Source organism: Plecotus auritus (genome assembly GCF_963455305.1).
Source record: "Plecotus auritus genome assembly, chromosome: X".
Taxonomy (NCBI): Eukaryota; Metazoa; Chordata; class Mammalia; order Chiroptera; family Vespertilionidae; genus Plecotus; species Plecotus auritus.
In genome coordinates, this window is record NC_137784.1 from 8,055,034 (window position 1) to 8,071,335 (window position 16,302).

The 16,302-nt window shown below is 38.7% G+C and overlaps 1 protein-coding gene across 4 annotated transcripts in view; it reads left to right on the forward strand.

The window, feature by feature from the left end:
• MOSPD2 (motile sperm domain containing 2) overlaps positions 1–16,302 on the forward strand; it is a 55,455-nt gene that overhangs the window by 29,376 nt on the left and 9,777 nt on the right. Inside the window, exons 9-15 of one of the 4 annotated variants that reach the window (XM_080652598.1) lie at positions 3,869–4,045; positions 4,628–4,740; positions 7,145–7,241; positions 8,095–8,191; positions 8,496–8,625; positions 11,164–11,266; positions 11,987–14,923. In XM_080652598.1, coding sequence (XP_080508724.1) covers positions 3,869–4,045; positions 4,628–4,740; positions 7,145–7,241; positions 8,095–8,191; positions 8,496–8,625; positions 11,164–11,266; positions 11,987–12,124 — 855 coding nt within the window. In that variant the 3' untranslated portion in view covers positions 12,125–14,923. Of the gene's footprint in view, positions 1–3,868; positions 4,046–4,627; positions 4,741–7,144; positions 7,242–8,094; positions 8,192–8,495; positions 8,626–11,163; positions 11,267–11,986; positions 14,924–16,302 lie in introns of those variants that run through there. The other 3 variants (XM_080652599.1, XM_080652600.1, XM_080652601.1) reach the window with 3 other exon arrangements.

Genomic DNA, 16,302 nt, shown 5'->3' on the forward strand with positions numbered 1-16,302 from the left:
ACACTATTATGTATCCTGCTTTTTTCTTTACCTGTCTCAGAGATAATTTCAAATCAATATGTGACAAGCTGTCTTACTCTTATTTCTGACTGCAAAATATTCCAGTGTCTAGAGATGAACCATAAGTTAATTAATAACCATTAGGTATTAGTTTCTTTTTGATGTGTCTTTAGTTTCCAATTGTTTACTATTAAATAATCTTTTTCATTTAAAAGATAATGTAGCCCTAACCGGTTTGGCTCAGTGGATAGAGCGTCGGCCTGCAGACTGAAGGGTCCCGGGTTCGATTCCGGTCAAGGGCATGTACCTTGGTTGCGGGCACAGTGGGGGCTGTGCAGGAGGCAGCTGATCGATGTCTCTCTCTCATCGATGTTTCTAACTCTCTATCCCTCTCCCTTCCTCTCTGTAAAAAATCAATAAAATATATTTTAAAAAAAATAAAAAAAAATAAAAGATAATGTAGCCCAGCCAGCGTAGCTCAGTGGTTGAGCATCGACCTATGAACCAGGAGGTCAACAGTTGGATTCCCAGTCAGGGCACATGCCTGGGTTACAGGCTTGGTCCCCAGTGGGGGGGTGTGCAGGAGGCAGCTAACAATGATTCTCTCTCATCATTGATGTTTCTATCTATCTCTCCCTTTCCCTTCCTCTCTGAAATAAAAATATTTAAAAATAAATAAAATATAATGTATACTATCAAGATTTTGCAAATGATTTTACTACTTACAAATAAGAGATCAGGAATAAGTAGGTATGTGTTAAATTCTTAATACCATATAACAATGAAACATATTGTGATAATGACTATTTATAAACTGTAAAACCTATAGAAATGGTATGCCTTGGGTTAACTTGATTGACAATATTTCTACTTGATTTTTATAATCTTCTTTATATACTGCCTTCCTGGCAAAATTGTATTCAACCAGAACCAAGGGGATAGCAAGATGAAAAGTTTTGGTATGTCCTTGTTTGTTTTCTTTGATTAAAAAAACTTGAACTAATATTTTTTTATTTGAAGTTTGATGCTTTCCTATTCTGAGACTTCATATTTCATATTTTAACCAAGAAAAACCAGACTGTGGTTCAGTTCAAGTACTACCCTTAGTTAAAATGGTGATTTTTATTGATTTGACATTTTTTAACATTTGCCCATAGAATTATCTTAAAATTAATAGCATTTAGTAAAATTTATTTTTCTTTTTAGAGATATAAAAGGTTATTTTATTTCCCATTCTCTGATGTTAGCAGTATATTTCTTTAGACTGTAGTCAAAATTGTAGTTAGGACTACTAATTTTTTCTTTTTTTTTTTTGTTTGTTTTCAAAAAGTAATACACACACATTTTTTTTAACAGAAAAGAATACCAAAGATTGAAAAGTATAACAGTACAGTGAAAAGTATGTCTCCCTCCACAGGTCACTGCCCCAGGGGCAGTCACTGTTTCCAAGTTTTCTCTCCTTCTGGAGATATTGTGTCCATTATACTATCCTATCTAATAAAAGAGTAATATGCAAATTAACCGTCACTCCACGACAAAGATGGTGGCACCCATAGTGCCAGGGCGGGATGCTAGCGTCCCACCCCCAGGCCTCAGAGGGAGGAAGGGCTGCCGACAGAACGCTGGGCCCCCAGCCCAGCGGACAGAAGCGCAGCTGACAGAAAGTGGGTGCTGGGCCGCGCGGCTTGGGACACGCCAAGTGGACAGACGCCCAGCAGACAGACCTTGGGCCACTGAGCCGGGGGTGCGCTCGAGCTACCTCTACGCAGCTTTGGACATGCCCCAGGCCAAGGGGGCAGAAGCCCAGCAGACAGAATGCGGGGCCGCTGGGCTGGGGGCGTGCTCAGAGCCGCCACCACATGGCTCGGGGCACGCCCCCAGCCCAGCAGACAGAAGCGCAGCTGACAGAACGTGGGGCCTCTGGGCTGGGAGCATGCCCCCGGTGGCCCCCACAGTGTGGCTTGGGGCATGCCCCCAGCCCAGTGGACAGAAGGCCTGCGGACACAATGCAGGGGGTCCTCTGCACATGAGCTGCAGAGGAAACACCTTTTCTGAAGGTTCATTGGCTAAGCTCCCTGTAAGCTGCCTCTCACAGTGTTCTTGGTAACTTGGGTTATAAGAATCCGAGGTGATCTAGGGTTTTTCCACCACACTCCTGGAGGAAAAAACTAAGGTCTGCTGCTGGAGGGCTAAGAAATGTCATATCCTACCCTAGCCAGTTTGGCTCAGTGGATAGAGCCTCGGCCTGCCAACCGCAGGGTCCGGGTTCGATTCTGAACAAGGGCATGTACCTAGGTTGCAGGCTCCTCCCTGGCTGGGGCCCAGGTCAGGGCTCATGCAGGAGGCAACCAATCGAGGTGTCCCTCTCACATTGATATTTCTCTCTGTCTTTCCCTCTCTCTTCCAAGCTCTCTAAAAATCAATGGAAACATATCCTCAGGTGAGGATAAAAAAGAAAAGAAATGTCATATCCTATGAAAGACACATCTTGAAAATGCCTCAAGAAAGTTGTCATTTTTTTCATGATGCAGGGACTGGAGTCCATGTTGATGAAAACACCTTGGCGGCTGCAACAGTGGCAGCAGCAGCGGGGTGATGGGGCTGGCACCTTCCCCTGATCAGCCCAGTCACCTCCCGCAGAGGAAGGCCAGACTGCGGCTTAGGCCCGCTCCCCGTCAGTAGGACATCTCCTAAGGGCTCCCAATCTGTGAGAGGGGGCAGGCTTGGCTGAGGGACCCTCTGCCCCCAAGTGCATGAATTTCGTGCACCGGGCCTCTAGTTTTACATAATGGTCACATGTCATATATATTATATTGTGGGGTTTTTTACATCATTTATTTTTAGGTTATACCATATTGATTCATAGAGGTCTACCTGACTCATTAGCCATTGCAGGACATTCCACTGTGTGGCTATAACAACTTATTTAATCAGTTCTCTTTTGAAGGTACATTACTTATTTTCTAATTTTTTGCCATTACTAATAGTGCTGCAGTGACTATCCTTGTAAATAATTCTTGATGAGCGGGTGCGGCAGAATATATATAGGATAAACTCCTGGAAGTAAAATTAGGTCAATGGGTATATTTAGTGTTTAATTTTTATAGCTGTTGCCAATTTCCTCTAAAGAGATTGTGGTCATTTACCAATAATGTGTGAGAACATTTGAACCACATTCCTGCCAACACCACATAGTATTGTTTTTGCCAGTTTTGGGTGAAAAATATTTCATTAGTTTTAATTTTCATTTCTTTTATTGTCAGTGATGCTGAGCATGTTTTAATGACTTAAAAGGCAGCCTTCATTATTTTTCTGTGAACTGTATTGTTCCTTTATTCCTTGTTCTGTTAGGTTATTCTTTTCTTGTATATATTAACAAAAGCTGTTTTTTTATTCTATGTGTGGTGCACATTTTCTCAGTTTGTGGCCCTTTTTTAAAAGTTTTATCTTAGTGTGCTCAATTTTTATCAATATTTGCATGCCTTCTATTTTTTGTTCTATGCTTAGAAAGGCTATCCCTGCTTAGGTTTTGGAGTGTTTTTTTTTATCCTCTTGTGTGTTGCTCTGGAGCTTATATGGTTTTAAAAAATAAATACACACACAGACTTGCAGACACACTTAAAGCTTTCATCCATCTGAAATTCTTTTTGGTGTAAAGTGTGAGCTAAAGATCCAGTTTGCTTGTTTTACAGATGGCTGGCCAATTGTCTCACACCACTGATTACTTTTTCCTTTTCTGGTTTGTTTTAAATTTCACTGTCTGATTCAGTCTATTTCCTTGGCCAAATGAATAGATTTCAACTTTACTAAGAGAATTCTTTTTCTACCCACCCTTTAGCAAGCTGATCCAAAATTCCTTTTCTTCTAGGATCCTTTCAAATACAGCTACCCACCACTAGTAGATGATGACTTCCAGACACCGTTGTGTGAAAATGGGCCTATTGCCAGTGAGGATGAAGCTTCGAGTAAGGAAGATACAGAAAGTGATGGCAAAGATATCTTGGAAGCAATTTTTAATGAAGAACAAACAGCTCTTCTGAAAAAGGTAATTTTAATAATAAGATGAAATTAAGTCAAAAGCTGTGGTCTAGCCCCAGTTCTACTAATAGCTTGCTATGCGATTTTGGGTAAATCACAACTTTCTGTCCTTCTGCATCTTTGTATGTACAGAGAAAGGATGGGATGGGGTGATTCCATACTTTTGTATAAAAATTGGCAAAATGCTCTTGACAGTGTTATCTAAAATATTTTTATTTATCTGAAGTAAAATTAAAACTTTACCTTCTTGATCTACTTCCTCTCTTTGTTTCATATTTTAAAAAGCACTTAGTTGTCTTCTTATAATCAGGGGCTTGATAAATACATTATAATTTAAAACAAATCCAAAGACTCTTAAGGGAAGGACCATGTTATATTTTCTATAATCATTTATAGTAGGCACTCAAATTGTATGTTAATGTAACATTAATATATATTAATTATATAATTTAGGTATAGTAAAGCTACATTAAAGATTATAATTTGCATTGAATCAATATAATGTTTACTTTTTGACCTAATGACCTGCCCAACCGTCAAGTATGAAAATAAATTTCTTGATCTTTTCTTCATATTTTTTAATCTTTAGATTAACCTAACTGAATCTACTTCCAAAGCAGAAGAAAATGAAAAAGGTGATTGCAAGACTAAAGCTTTCAAAAAACCATTGAGTGTATTTAAAGGGCCCTTATTACACATCAGGTAATAATGGAAGATTTTATTAGCTATGCCTTCATAACATATTTTGATCATCTTGAGGGAACTGCAAAGTAAGAAAACTTCTATAATGTTTTTGAAACTGGCGAAATACAAAATTAAGGGTTATCTGAAGACCTTGGTTTCCAGACATAATGGATAGTTTTAGCTACCTTTATATTATTTTCCATTCAGTGTGTTTAAAAGGCCCTCATATATCAGGTAATAAGAGTGAACTAGAGGCCCGGTGCACGAAATTCATGCACGGGGGCGGGGTCCCTCAGCCCAGCCTGCAACGATGCCAGCATCCCACGCCCTGGCCTCTGGCCAGAGGCTCTCCCTCCACGCGGCCGTGGCAATGCCACCAGCATCCCCACCCCTCTTCCGGCCGCTATGGCACCGCCATCTTTGTCGCAGAGTGGCGTTTAATTTGCATATTACTCTTTTATTAGATACGACAGTGGTCGGCAACCTGTGGCTCGTGAGCCGCGGTTTGCCGTTCTGTTGACTCATGAGTTTACCGACCACTGAGATAGGATATTCTTATAGTAACAGTAAATCTGAATGACATGTATTTTTCTCATTTTACTGATACTGTTAGACTTCACACAAGTTCACAGATTACAGAAACAACATTGAAATGTAGGTATTTATCGATTTGACCTTCCAAAAGCTAAAGCTGAACCAGAAAAATAGTTTTGTTAAAGCCACATTTCAGCCCATCTCTTGTTTCTAGGTTGTGCAATCCAAAAGATTCAGGATTGTTTCTTTATCATTATGTAAAGACCTCTTTCTCTCCAATGATGCTTTTCGGTTGGTAAATCTATTTAGCCTTATATTAATGTTGCTATGCCATCTTTCTTTAGTGATGACCTAATATATCATTTTCTATGCCTTTACTTGAAACTTTTCTATGTAATTGTTTAGGTATGTCTGTTATGAACAATGCAGCCAGAGTTTTAACAAATTGAATCGGAGATTCTCAAAATGACAAGATTAGTTTGTTTACACGTATTATGATTACTGTTATATTTGGATTTGTCATGTATGTATGTGAGAGAGGAAGAAAGAGAAACAGAAACAAACATGAATGTTCAGTTTACCATGTTTTCTTTGCCATTTTACCTCTTTAAAGTTTGTTTCCCATTTTTCCCTCTACTGGTTTGGAAGTCACTCCATTTTTTCACTAGAGGCTTGTCAAAACCATACGTTATAAATATTTACATTTATATTTGTAATATCAAGGCTTATAAATACCAAGGTCTTGCCGGAAGAGCTCTTTAGGGAGAAAGCCAAAGTGGAACTTGGGTCTCTGCCATTCCCTGCCTCTGTCCCAGGAAAGTCACAGGGCTTCCACACGCACCCAAGGACCCATCCTATGTCTCCCTCCCCAGAGCTTCTCACAGTTTCTGTGCTGGTTTCTGGGAGCAGTTCTGATATCCAAAACCTTCCTGACTTTTCTGTGGCATACTTCAGGTTGAGTCCGAAAAGGAAACCAACAGCCCTGCTCATTTACGGTCTTATCCAAAGCTGGGCAAAGCCCTACTGGGAGAGCACTTCCTTAAAAATGTATGTTCTCTAAATGAATAAACATCTCTGATGTGAAGACATTCCTGTCATAACATGAATCTATTTAAAGGTGCATCTCTACGTCAAGAGCTATCTGAAGAATTCACCTTTTTATCTAAAACAAAAACAAAAATACTGTCCTTCCCATTGTTTGGAGGCACCTGATCCAGTTTGGACAACTTTGCTGAAGTGTTTGTGTTTTCATTTTAGGTCACGGGCATTACAGTAGCCAAGAACAGTAAAATTTGCATTTTGAGGCTCTCTGATTTTACTGTTGGACAAGTTCTTCCTGCACTTCTCACCCTAGATTTTATTTGTGTTTATTTTCCTTCTTCCCTATTACACAGAAAAGGCCTTTATTAGTAAGAAATTATTCTGTTACTTGAATACATCTCTAATGATCTTTCTTTTGAAGTTGTGCTCTTCTCTGTTGGTGTATAAAAATATGCTCCACTCTAATCTGTTGTAATTAGATGAAGTTGAGGCAGCAATTCCGTCTTTGCTTTGATTATTATCTATAACCTTCCAAAGAGTTCAAGTAAGTGTACCTTAAGTTGGAGCTATTATAGGACTAATTCAGAATCTTTCTAATTCTCTCTGTTCCTTCCTATTTTGCTTTTGATTTTGGGGAAACCATAGGACTTTTAAAATAGCATGCATTGGATTAATAAGACTAACGTACAAAATATATTAGGTAATTATTTTGTAATCTTGTCTTTTTTGATAAAATTTATTTATGCAAATGAGCATAAAATATTAACCAAATGTTTTTCTTCAAGCTGGATTAGATTGTCATTTATTTTGAATAATACAGATGTCTTATGTTTTTGTCATTACTTAGCCCAGCGGAAGAACTGTATTTTGGAAGTACAGAATCTGGAGAGAAAAAAACTTTAATAGTGTTGACAAATGTAACTAAAAACATAGTGGCATTTAAGGTAATTTTTGAAATATAGGATAAATTATGTGTGAAAATTTGACATGGAAAGTGATTTTAGACAATATTAATTGAAAGATTGATAATTTTGAACTTACACAATGGTTTTATTTATGATCTTTTTTAGGCATGTTATAATGCCTTAGCTTATCCAAAATTTTTCCTGGGATCTGTATTTCAATCTTTTAATTACAATAACAGGCTAATGCCCAAATTAATTCCAGGGTTTAACATTCGTTGTAAATAAAAAACCCAAGGAAATCACTCTTCATTATATGATTAGTTCTTAATAATATTTCTTAAAATAAAATTATAAAATCAAATGTGCATTTTCTCCTAAGTATAGTATATTCAGGAGTATTAGTTTATACTGGATATTAACCTGATATTGAGCATTAAGTGTCATAAGACTGAGTCCACCACCATCCCATATTGTAGGTATTACTTCCTTAAGTCCTCTTTTTAATTTAAATTGAACCACTAGGATGTCTGGTTGTCCTTTGATTATCAGCTGTTTTTTTAAATTTTTGAACACTATTGTAACATGTGGATTCAGGTTTTTGAATTTGTGTTAATTCAGGTGATTAGCACATGATAAATATTTAACAGATAGAGTACTTATTTTATTTAAGGGGAAGGCTAAGTGACAATTGGACCTAAAAATGAGTAAATATTTTTTAAATAGCTTGAGATGCTTTTTTCCTAATGGTGAGCAAAGATACATTCTATGCATAATTATCAAAGCTTATTTTGTAAATTTTGGTTATTAACTGCTAATTTTGTTAAAAGTCCCTTATAAGCCATTTCCCCAAAAAGCATAGAGGTTATTATGTGACTACTGTATTTATAAACAGGTGAGAACAACTGCTCCGGAAAAATACAGAGTCAAGCCTAGCAACAGCAGCTGTGACCCTGGAGCATCAATTGATATAGTTGTATCTCCACACGGGGGTAAGTTGTCAGCCATTGCACTGTAGGCACCTGTTCTCCCACATGTAAAATGAAATGGGCAAATGGGTCTCCCAAGTCCTTCCCAGCATTAAATAATTGTCACTTGTTTTTTAACAAGTAAAATCGTTTCAGCTGATACCAGTTGAAATTAATTTCAAAAAAGAACTCATTGTTTAGAACTTTTTCCCTTTTTTACGGTAGTTCCATATCCCTATTTTCCTTTTTTTCTAGAATAACGCCTTAAGCCACACACCTAAACTTTAGTAAAGATTCCTGTTCAAATAATTTGCCCTTTTGAACACAGGCTTTGCAGTCTCTGCCCAAGACCGGTTTCTGATAATGGCTGCAGAAATGGAACAGACATCTGGCACAGGCCCAGCAGAACTGGCTCAGTTCTGGAAAGAAGTTCCCAGGAACAAAGTGATGGAGCACAGGTATGCTTCTTACTCATAGGCATTGAAATGTGGTGGGAAAGATCAGAAAAAAAGACATGCACCTTCTTAGTGTTTGGCAGGCATTGAGGCATCTAGTGTGGGCCCTGAGTTCTGCGAGGCTGTGGGGGTGCCCAGGTGAATGAGACCTGGAGTTTCTCAAGGTGGTTGCTAATAGCAGACACTTGCTTTCTGGCCAGTCACAAGAATCTGGATGTGTCAACACACAGATATTGTCTGATAGCTTCAGTATAATCATGGGTGGGAAGAATGTGATTTAGCAGTCAGTCAAGGTCCCTGTGATTAGGGACTGAATGGCCACTGATCTTTTTTAACTCTTCTCTAAATTTGATAGATATCTTCTGAAAGTAGAGGGAAAGAGAGCCCTATAATTTCATCTTGATAAGGAAGTCCCTAAGGCTAGGGACTTTGTCATACTCTTTTCCGTCCTTTCAATTTGGTCTTTCCATAGGTGCCAGTAAGAAATTGTTTAGGATGAGAGCGGTCTAAAATTTTTTCAAACGTGGAAGGTTTTACATTTCAAAGGATCTATCACCTGGCCACTGATCAGTAGGTTCTTATATTAATCTCAATAGCGACTCAAACCAATAAGCCTTTTTATGGTTTAACCATGGATGCAAGAGGTATCCCTAAAGAGGGTTTAAAAAATGTAGTCCTCACAAGATCAAAAAGTTCACTTGCAGAGTTAGCTATATTAAGAAAGCAAAAATCTTCATTGTCTCAGGCAGTAAAATAGTATAGTGCAAGCATGTCTCTGGTTTCCCACAAGAAATGTGAGATGCCCCCAATCACAGACCCGCTAATCTCTGACACCAGGCAGGTGCTACTGGAATGGGACTTTTCTAGCACTTAGGAGACAATGAAGGTTGAGACAACAAATGTTCCTTATAGACCAGGGCCCCCTATGATAAACTCCCATGGGAGCTGGCACAGTCCCACAGAGAATGCCACTTATTACTTTGTGTCTCTGATCCCCAAGCCTATTCAGCTGGTCACCAGATGCATGCATCTCTCCAGAGAGAATATCCTTAACTGTTCACAAAGCCAAGCTCTCAAGACATAGAATAAGACAAAAGGAAAACTTCATCGGGCATATGGTTCTTTGCCTTAAGACAAATGACACAAAAGAAAACAATGACTGTCTCTGGGAGGGGAAAGGATCAATAGAAAATAAGATTACTGCCCTGGCCAGTATGGGTCAGTGGTTAGTGTGTGGGCCCATGCACCAAAGGGTCAAGGGTTCAATTCCTGGTCAAGGGCACCTGGGTTGTGAATTTGCTCCCCGCCCCCAGTTGGGGTGCATGTGGGAGGCAACCAATGGATCTCTCTCTCTTCTCTCTCCCCCCCTACCCCCCTCCCTTTCACTCACTCTGAAAACAATGGAAAAAACATATTCAGGTGAGGATTAACAACAACAACAAAAAAGAAAATAAGAGTATGCAACAAAAATCTCTACCAAAACCACTATACCAAAACCGAAGGAACTAATTCACACAAATATTTCTCCTTCTAATCTAAATTTGGAAAGGAGGAGACAAGGACTTTCCCCTCTCAGTCTGGCACTGGAGTGAGATCTAGGAGAACTGACTTTTTAAAGAATTCTTACCTTTGCCAGCTTCTGCCAGTTTTCCAGGATCCAACCTGCAGGCTCCCAAATGAGTATGGTGTCTCAGCAGGTCCCATAGTAGGTCACCATACTGTAGGGAAGGAAAAATAAATTTTGCTTTACCTTTCTAGGTTCTTGGCTGAGAGCCCCCACCCCACAATGGAACACAGATAACAGGAGAAAAACAAGTTTAATATATGTATACTAGAGGCCCGATGCATAAAATCCGTGCAAAGGGCTCGGCCCCGCTGCTGTAGCGACTGCCTCTGCCTTGGCCCCTGCCGCCGTGGTGGCTTCATCAGAAAGGTTGTCCGGAAGGACATATGGTCTAATTAGCATATTACGCTTTTATTATTATAGATTCTTCTGTGTGCATGGGAGAGATCCAGAAAACAATAAAACTCCCCCAGGTGGCCCAGGCCACCACCTTAAATACCATCTACAGTTAAGATGATGTTGGGGTAAAGGATCCAGTTATGGGAGGTTATCAGGAAAAGCATAGGAAACAAGGATAAGACTGTTATGTAGATTTAGGTCAGTGCCTTCTCCATTGATGAGAGTCTACAGATTTAGTCTTCTTCCTGGTACAGAGAGGGAGACACCCTTACAAATGGAGATTCCCTTGTAAATGTAACTCTTTCTTACAAAGGGGTAACTTCTTTGTTTTCAGAGTTTTTCCTGTGTCTGCTGTTTTTTTGGTATTTTTTTTTTACTGAGCTCAAGATAATATTTGTGCCAAATTCTGTCCCCTTCAAAGATAAATACACTGCTACGTTAGGTAAATCTGGGTAGAGGAATGAGTATTTTTACCTGTGTTACATATACTTCTGTGGGTTTTTAAAAATTTTATATTTTACTTTTATTTTTAAAAATTAAAAATTTTAAGAAGTTATGTTTCCTTTGGATTTTCGTAGGTTAAGATGCCATATTGTTGAGAGCAGTAAACCAATCAGTCTTACATTAAAAGATGGTGCTTTTAACATGTCAGATAAAACCAGTGAAGATATGTGTCTACAAGTAAGTGCTCATTCTTCCTAACTAAAACAATGTTGTTAATGCTAATTAACATTAGAAATCCATTTTTTTCCCACTGACATAAGGAAAACTTTTGGCATAGACACAACAGAAATGCATTCTTCTTTGTAAAGGGAAACGAAATCACAAATGGTAAGCTGCGAGTTACTTTTGGAGATATACTAACTTTTTAAAAGCTCTGGCCATTTTATTTTTTTTTTCAAAGATTTTTTATTGATTTTAAAGAGGGAAAGAGAGAAACATGGATGACAGAGAAACATCAATCGGCTACCTCCTGCATGCCCTCTGCTGGAGATCGAGCCCGCAACCCGGGCATGTGCCCTGACCAGGAATTGAACCGTGACCTCCTGGTTCATAGGTCCACTCTCAACCACTGAGCAACGCTGGCCAGGCCCATCAAAATCTTACAAAAAGACAGAGGATGGAGTCCCCTTTCTGAGTAGCCGCTTCTGCTACTTCCAGGGAGTGATTACTTTGCTCCTTTCTCAACTAGAAATTAGACCTTTTCAAAACAGGGGTAAGCCAATGCACGTCTGTTCACCAAATGAATCTAATTCCTCGTTGCATTTCCAGCTCCCAGCCTTTCAGAATCAATGGACCCATCCTGTAAATGTGTGGATTTCTAATATTCCTGTTTGTCATTCACGTGTTTGATGTACAGTTTTATTAATACAAATCTTTCATCCTTTTTTCCCCGTTTAGCTCAATCGTTTACTAGAAAGCAATAGAAAGCTTGAAGACCAAGTTCAGCGTTGTATCTGGTTCCAGCAGCTGCTGCTTTCCTTAACAGTGCTCTTGCTTGCTTTTGTCATCTCTTTCTTCTATTTGTTGTACAGCTAAAGAAGTGGTGCTTGGTAGGAAACATGACTCTTTCGTCCATTAGTTGGAAAAAGTAAAACCCAGAACTTCTCCACCATGCTACTAACAGTGTCACACATCTGTGCTTCCTAAAAGGAAATGTGCAACCCTTAAAGGGGAACAGATACACATCTTGAAAACAAACTGTTAGAATAAAGAAACACTTAAGAAATTGATGAGAGTATAGCTGGTTAGTAAAATAAGTAAAAGCATATTTGTTGTGTAAATTAATAGTTTAGATATAACTTATTTTTCTTTTGATTTGAATACTTTTAAAGCTTAAGTTTTATCTTGTGTATATGTTAGCAGAACTGAAAATTATAACATGCTTTGTTGCAGCCAAAAGAATGTAATCTGATTTTTTATGACATGATTATTATAGCTGAGCCGACGTATTAGCTTTTTTATACTGTGTATATAGAACATGTATATTGGAACAAAACATACAGAGTAATTTCTATAATCATGACTTTGTAATTTTGAGAGTTACTTCTGAAGATGCTAGTCAATATTCTTTTGGAATGTAAAACTACTTAATGCCTAGCCACCTTTTGCCTTTCTTTTCTATCTTCCTTAACAGCCTGCATTTTATTAGTCTCAGACTTTTTCTTCTTTTTTTTAAATATATATTTTTATTGATTTCAGAGAGGGAGAGAGATAGAAACATCAATGAAGAGAGAGAATCATTGATCAGCTGCCTCCTGCACGCCCCCGTACTGCGGATTGAGCCCACAACCCGCGCGTGTGCCCTTGACCAGAATCGAACCGGGACCCTTCAGTCCGCAGGCTGATGCTCTTATCTACCGAGCCAAACCAACTAGGGCCAGACTTTTTCTTAAACATGTTTTTTACCAATTTTAGAGAGAGAGGAAGGGAGAGGTAGAGAGAGAACATCGATGTGAGAGACAAACATCAATTGGCTGCCTCCTACACGTCCTCTGCTGGGGAAGGAGCCCACAACCCAGGCATGTGCCATGACCAGGAATCGAACTAACACTCTCTTGGTGCATGGGACGATGCGCAACCAACTGAGCCACACAGGCCAGGGCTGGGATTTTTTTTCTGAACACTCTTCTTTAGATAGAATTTCGAAAACTTAAGTTTGGTTAGATTTTCTTTTCATTCTATTGGTGATGTCCAGAGGGAAAATCTCTTCAGTTCCACTTTCCAGTCTTTTTTATGCCATTTTCATGTTGCTCACTATGGCTGTACCCTCACCCATTTGCTTCGTTTGTTATAAAACCCTGGTCACCTATTGCACCATCTTCACCCTGTTTCCTTAAAGGAGTTAGATCAAAATTTTTGCAGAGTTAGTTTTCGAGACACATAGCAGTAGAATTCGTTTCCATTTCAGTTCCTTGTTCAAGTCAGCCATGAAAAGGAACTTCACAAAAGACCGGAGTATCTAGAAGCATGAAAAAAAAAGCAAAACTCAAGTGTCAGCTCTTCACTTAAGAGTATGAAAGAACTTGTGATGAGCTGGAAAACCTTCAGACCAGGGCTCAGCTACTTGCCTGATGCTCTGCCTTGTCACAGTCATACCCAGGCGGTTCTTAAATTCCTAACAAGAAGCACCTTGCTATTAAATTAGTTTGCCCTCATTAATATCACCAGTTTCAGTCCGTGTTGGTTCACATGTAAATCTACTTTATATGAAAGAAAAAATAGTCTGCCTGTAAAATAAATTGTGAGTCTTAATTGAGCCATGTTTGGAGATTTTTTTTTTAATTGGTGAACTGTAGTGTTGATAGTTTTCATCTGGAGAAGCTGATGATTCCAAGACTGAGTTATGAAGAGCCATATAATAGAGTCCTTAAAAGGACACTGGTCTGATACTCTCTTAATTTGGGTTTTTCTGTTTCAGTTTGCCAACTCCAGACGTGAAAGTGACTGCAGTCCACCCTAAGTACTATCCATAGGATCCCCCTGTGTTTGTGCACAGCGGTTTTCCCTTATATGTTAGATTTCTGGCTTTAATATTAATCAAATACCAAAATATATGTTTTTGTTCCTCAGCAAATAAATGAGGAAACAATTAGTCAAAATTGGAAATGTACTATCCTAACAGTGTCCCTTTAATTTTTCATATAAAAATTACATTGATTCACTAAAAGTTCTTCCTTAATATCTGGTCAGTTGAATTTAATAACATATCTTATTAACATTTGTGTGTCTGTTAAGTGTGACTAGCAAGATTACTGAAAAGTTACTGTAAAAATCAAAGGCATTAAACTTGTGTACCTGTCTTGATTAACCACTGTTTTTACATGTGATTTTCTGTCTTGTTTGATTTTATTTAATCACATTTGTATGATTATTTTTGGTACTCTATAATTATTTTATTTTGAATCACGTCATTACTTTTTCATGACCAAATTACCAAGAACCAACGTATATGTAGATTTAGATTGTTTTCACTTGATGGAAATGAATAGATTTTTGCATGAAAACATTGAGATATCATTAGTTTGATCTGCAAGTTGCCTAAAAATGCAATTGCTGGTAAACCTAGCCTCAAATTTCATAATGATAGCATAACTTTTTATATATTGCCACTAATTTTGACTGGATTTAATAGCACTTTATTGTACAATTGCAAAAAAATATATTCCTAGAATTGTTGCCAGTGTAATTTCTCTAATGTTCTGGTGCTTTTCATATATTTTCAGTATTTTATTACTATATTGGTATTTTCTTTGTATAAATTGATCAGAAGAACATGTTTTCTATTTTAATATGTTTTAGAAAAATAACTACATTTATGAAATAAATATCATCAGGAAAAAAAATCTCTGGTCTCTAATTGATACAACATCTTAAAACCAATGTTCAGGCTCACTCGGATCTTTTTAAAGATCACATTAATTTCTTTCACACTTGCTTTGCATTTTTATAAGGACATCCCTGCAAGCTTCCAAAGATGCACTTGTTTCATCAGGTGACCTGTCCTAACTGTGTTCCTTTTCCTGGCCCCATGTCAGGGTCTGGCTTCTCTTCACTGGAGCTCTCTTTTCCTCAGACTTAGCAGTCGAGTCTGTCACAGCAGGGGGCTCCATGGTGAAACCTATCACCAGAGCTACTCCATCCCCGCCTCCCTGCATCCCTATCTCCACCCCCATACCTTCCTGTCTGGCTACTGAGCACATACATGGAAGGCAGTCCTTGTGAGGAGGTCCTGGTGCAATTGGCATGGTTGAGGGTTGGTATGATCCCCTTTCCACTAGAACACACAACCTCCCGGTGGCAGCTACTGCTCCATTGAAGTAAAATGAATAAGACAGGTCTATCTTCTAAACAGGAAAAGAGGTAGAGATACAAACCCATCAGAGAAAATAAAAATTGAGTTACAAAGAAAAGGGTAACCTAACAAGAAGTGCCACACCTACTGTGGTGGGCATGGTCTCCTTTCCGAAAGGACATAATTTCTAGGAAACAGAAGATCTCCTGTGGGGAGAGCTCCAGCTAGGACTACCCGTTACTTTACAACAATCTTCAGCTCTTTCTCACTCAAATTTTCACCAGCAACTCAAAGTATCCTGATGCAGAACAACATGGGACCCCAGAGGCAGATAGAGATGGATATAGTAACCCATAGCTTAGTGAGTCCAAACTTTAATGTTGACAACAAAGAATTTGATTTGTATTTGGGGAGGATGTAATGTTCTAAGATTGAGAGATTAAGTGAGGTTGCTCACATAGGGCCAAAATCAGAACTGAAATCTGGTCTTCGTCTTAGACAAACCTCTTTAGGAAGGCTCCTTCCTCACCATATCTCCACTTCTATCTCGCTCCCTGATTTTTCTTCCATTCTAATGTCTATTTCCATCACTCTAACAAAATAGTACTTGCTGAAGTCCAGCAATTACCCCCTTGTCACTTCATCAATGGACATGCTTCAGCCTGAATTTGAAGTGAGCTCCTACAGCAGCATTGGGCTACCAACCACTAGATTTCTGAGACAATGAAATCCTGTTTTTCTTCCATCAACACTCCTTAGTGTCCTTTACTGGCTCATCTTCCTCCACCAAGTCTTTAAGATGTTAAAGTTAGAACTGGAATCTCCTCCAAACCCAGGGCTACACTTAGCATCAGTAAGCCATTAACCCTTGGATAATCTAACAACACATCTGTTCTAAGTCTAGACATATACACTGGCCAGA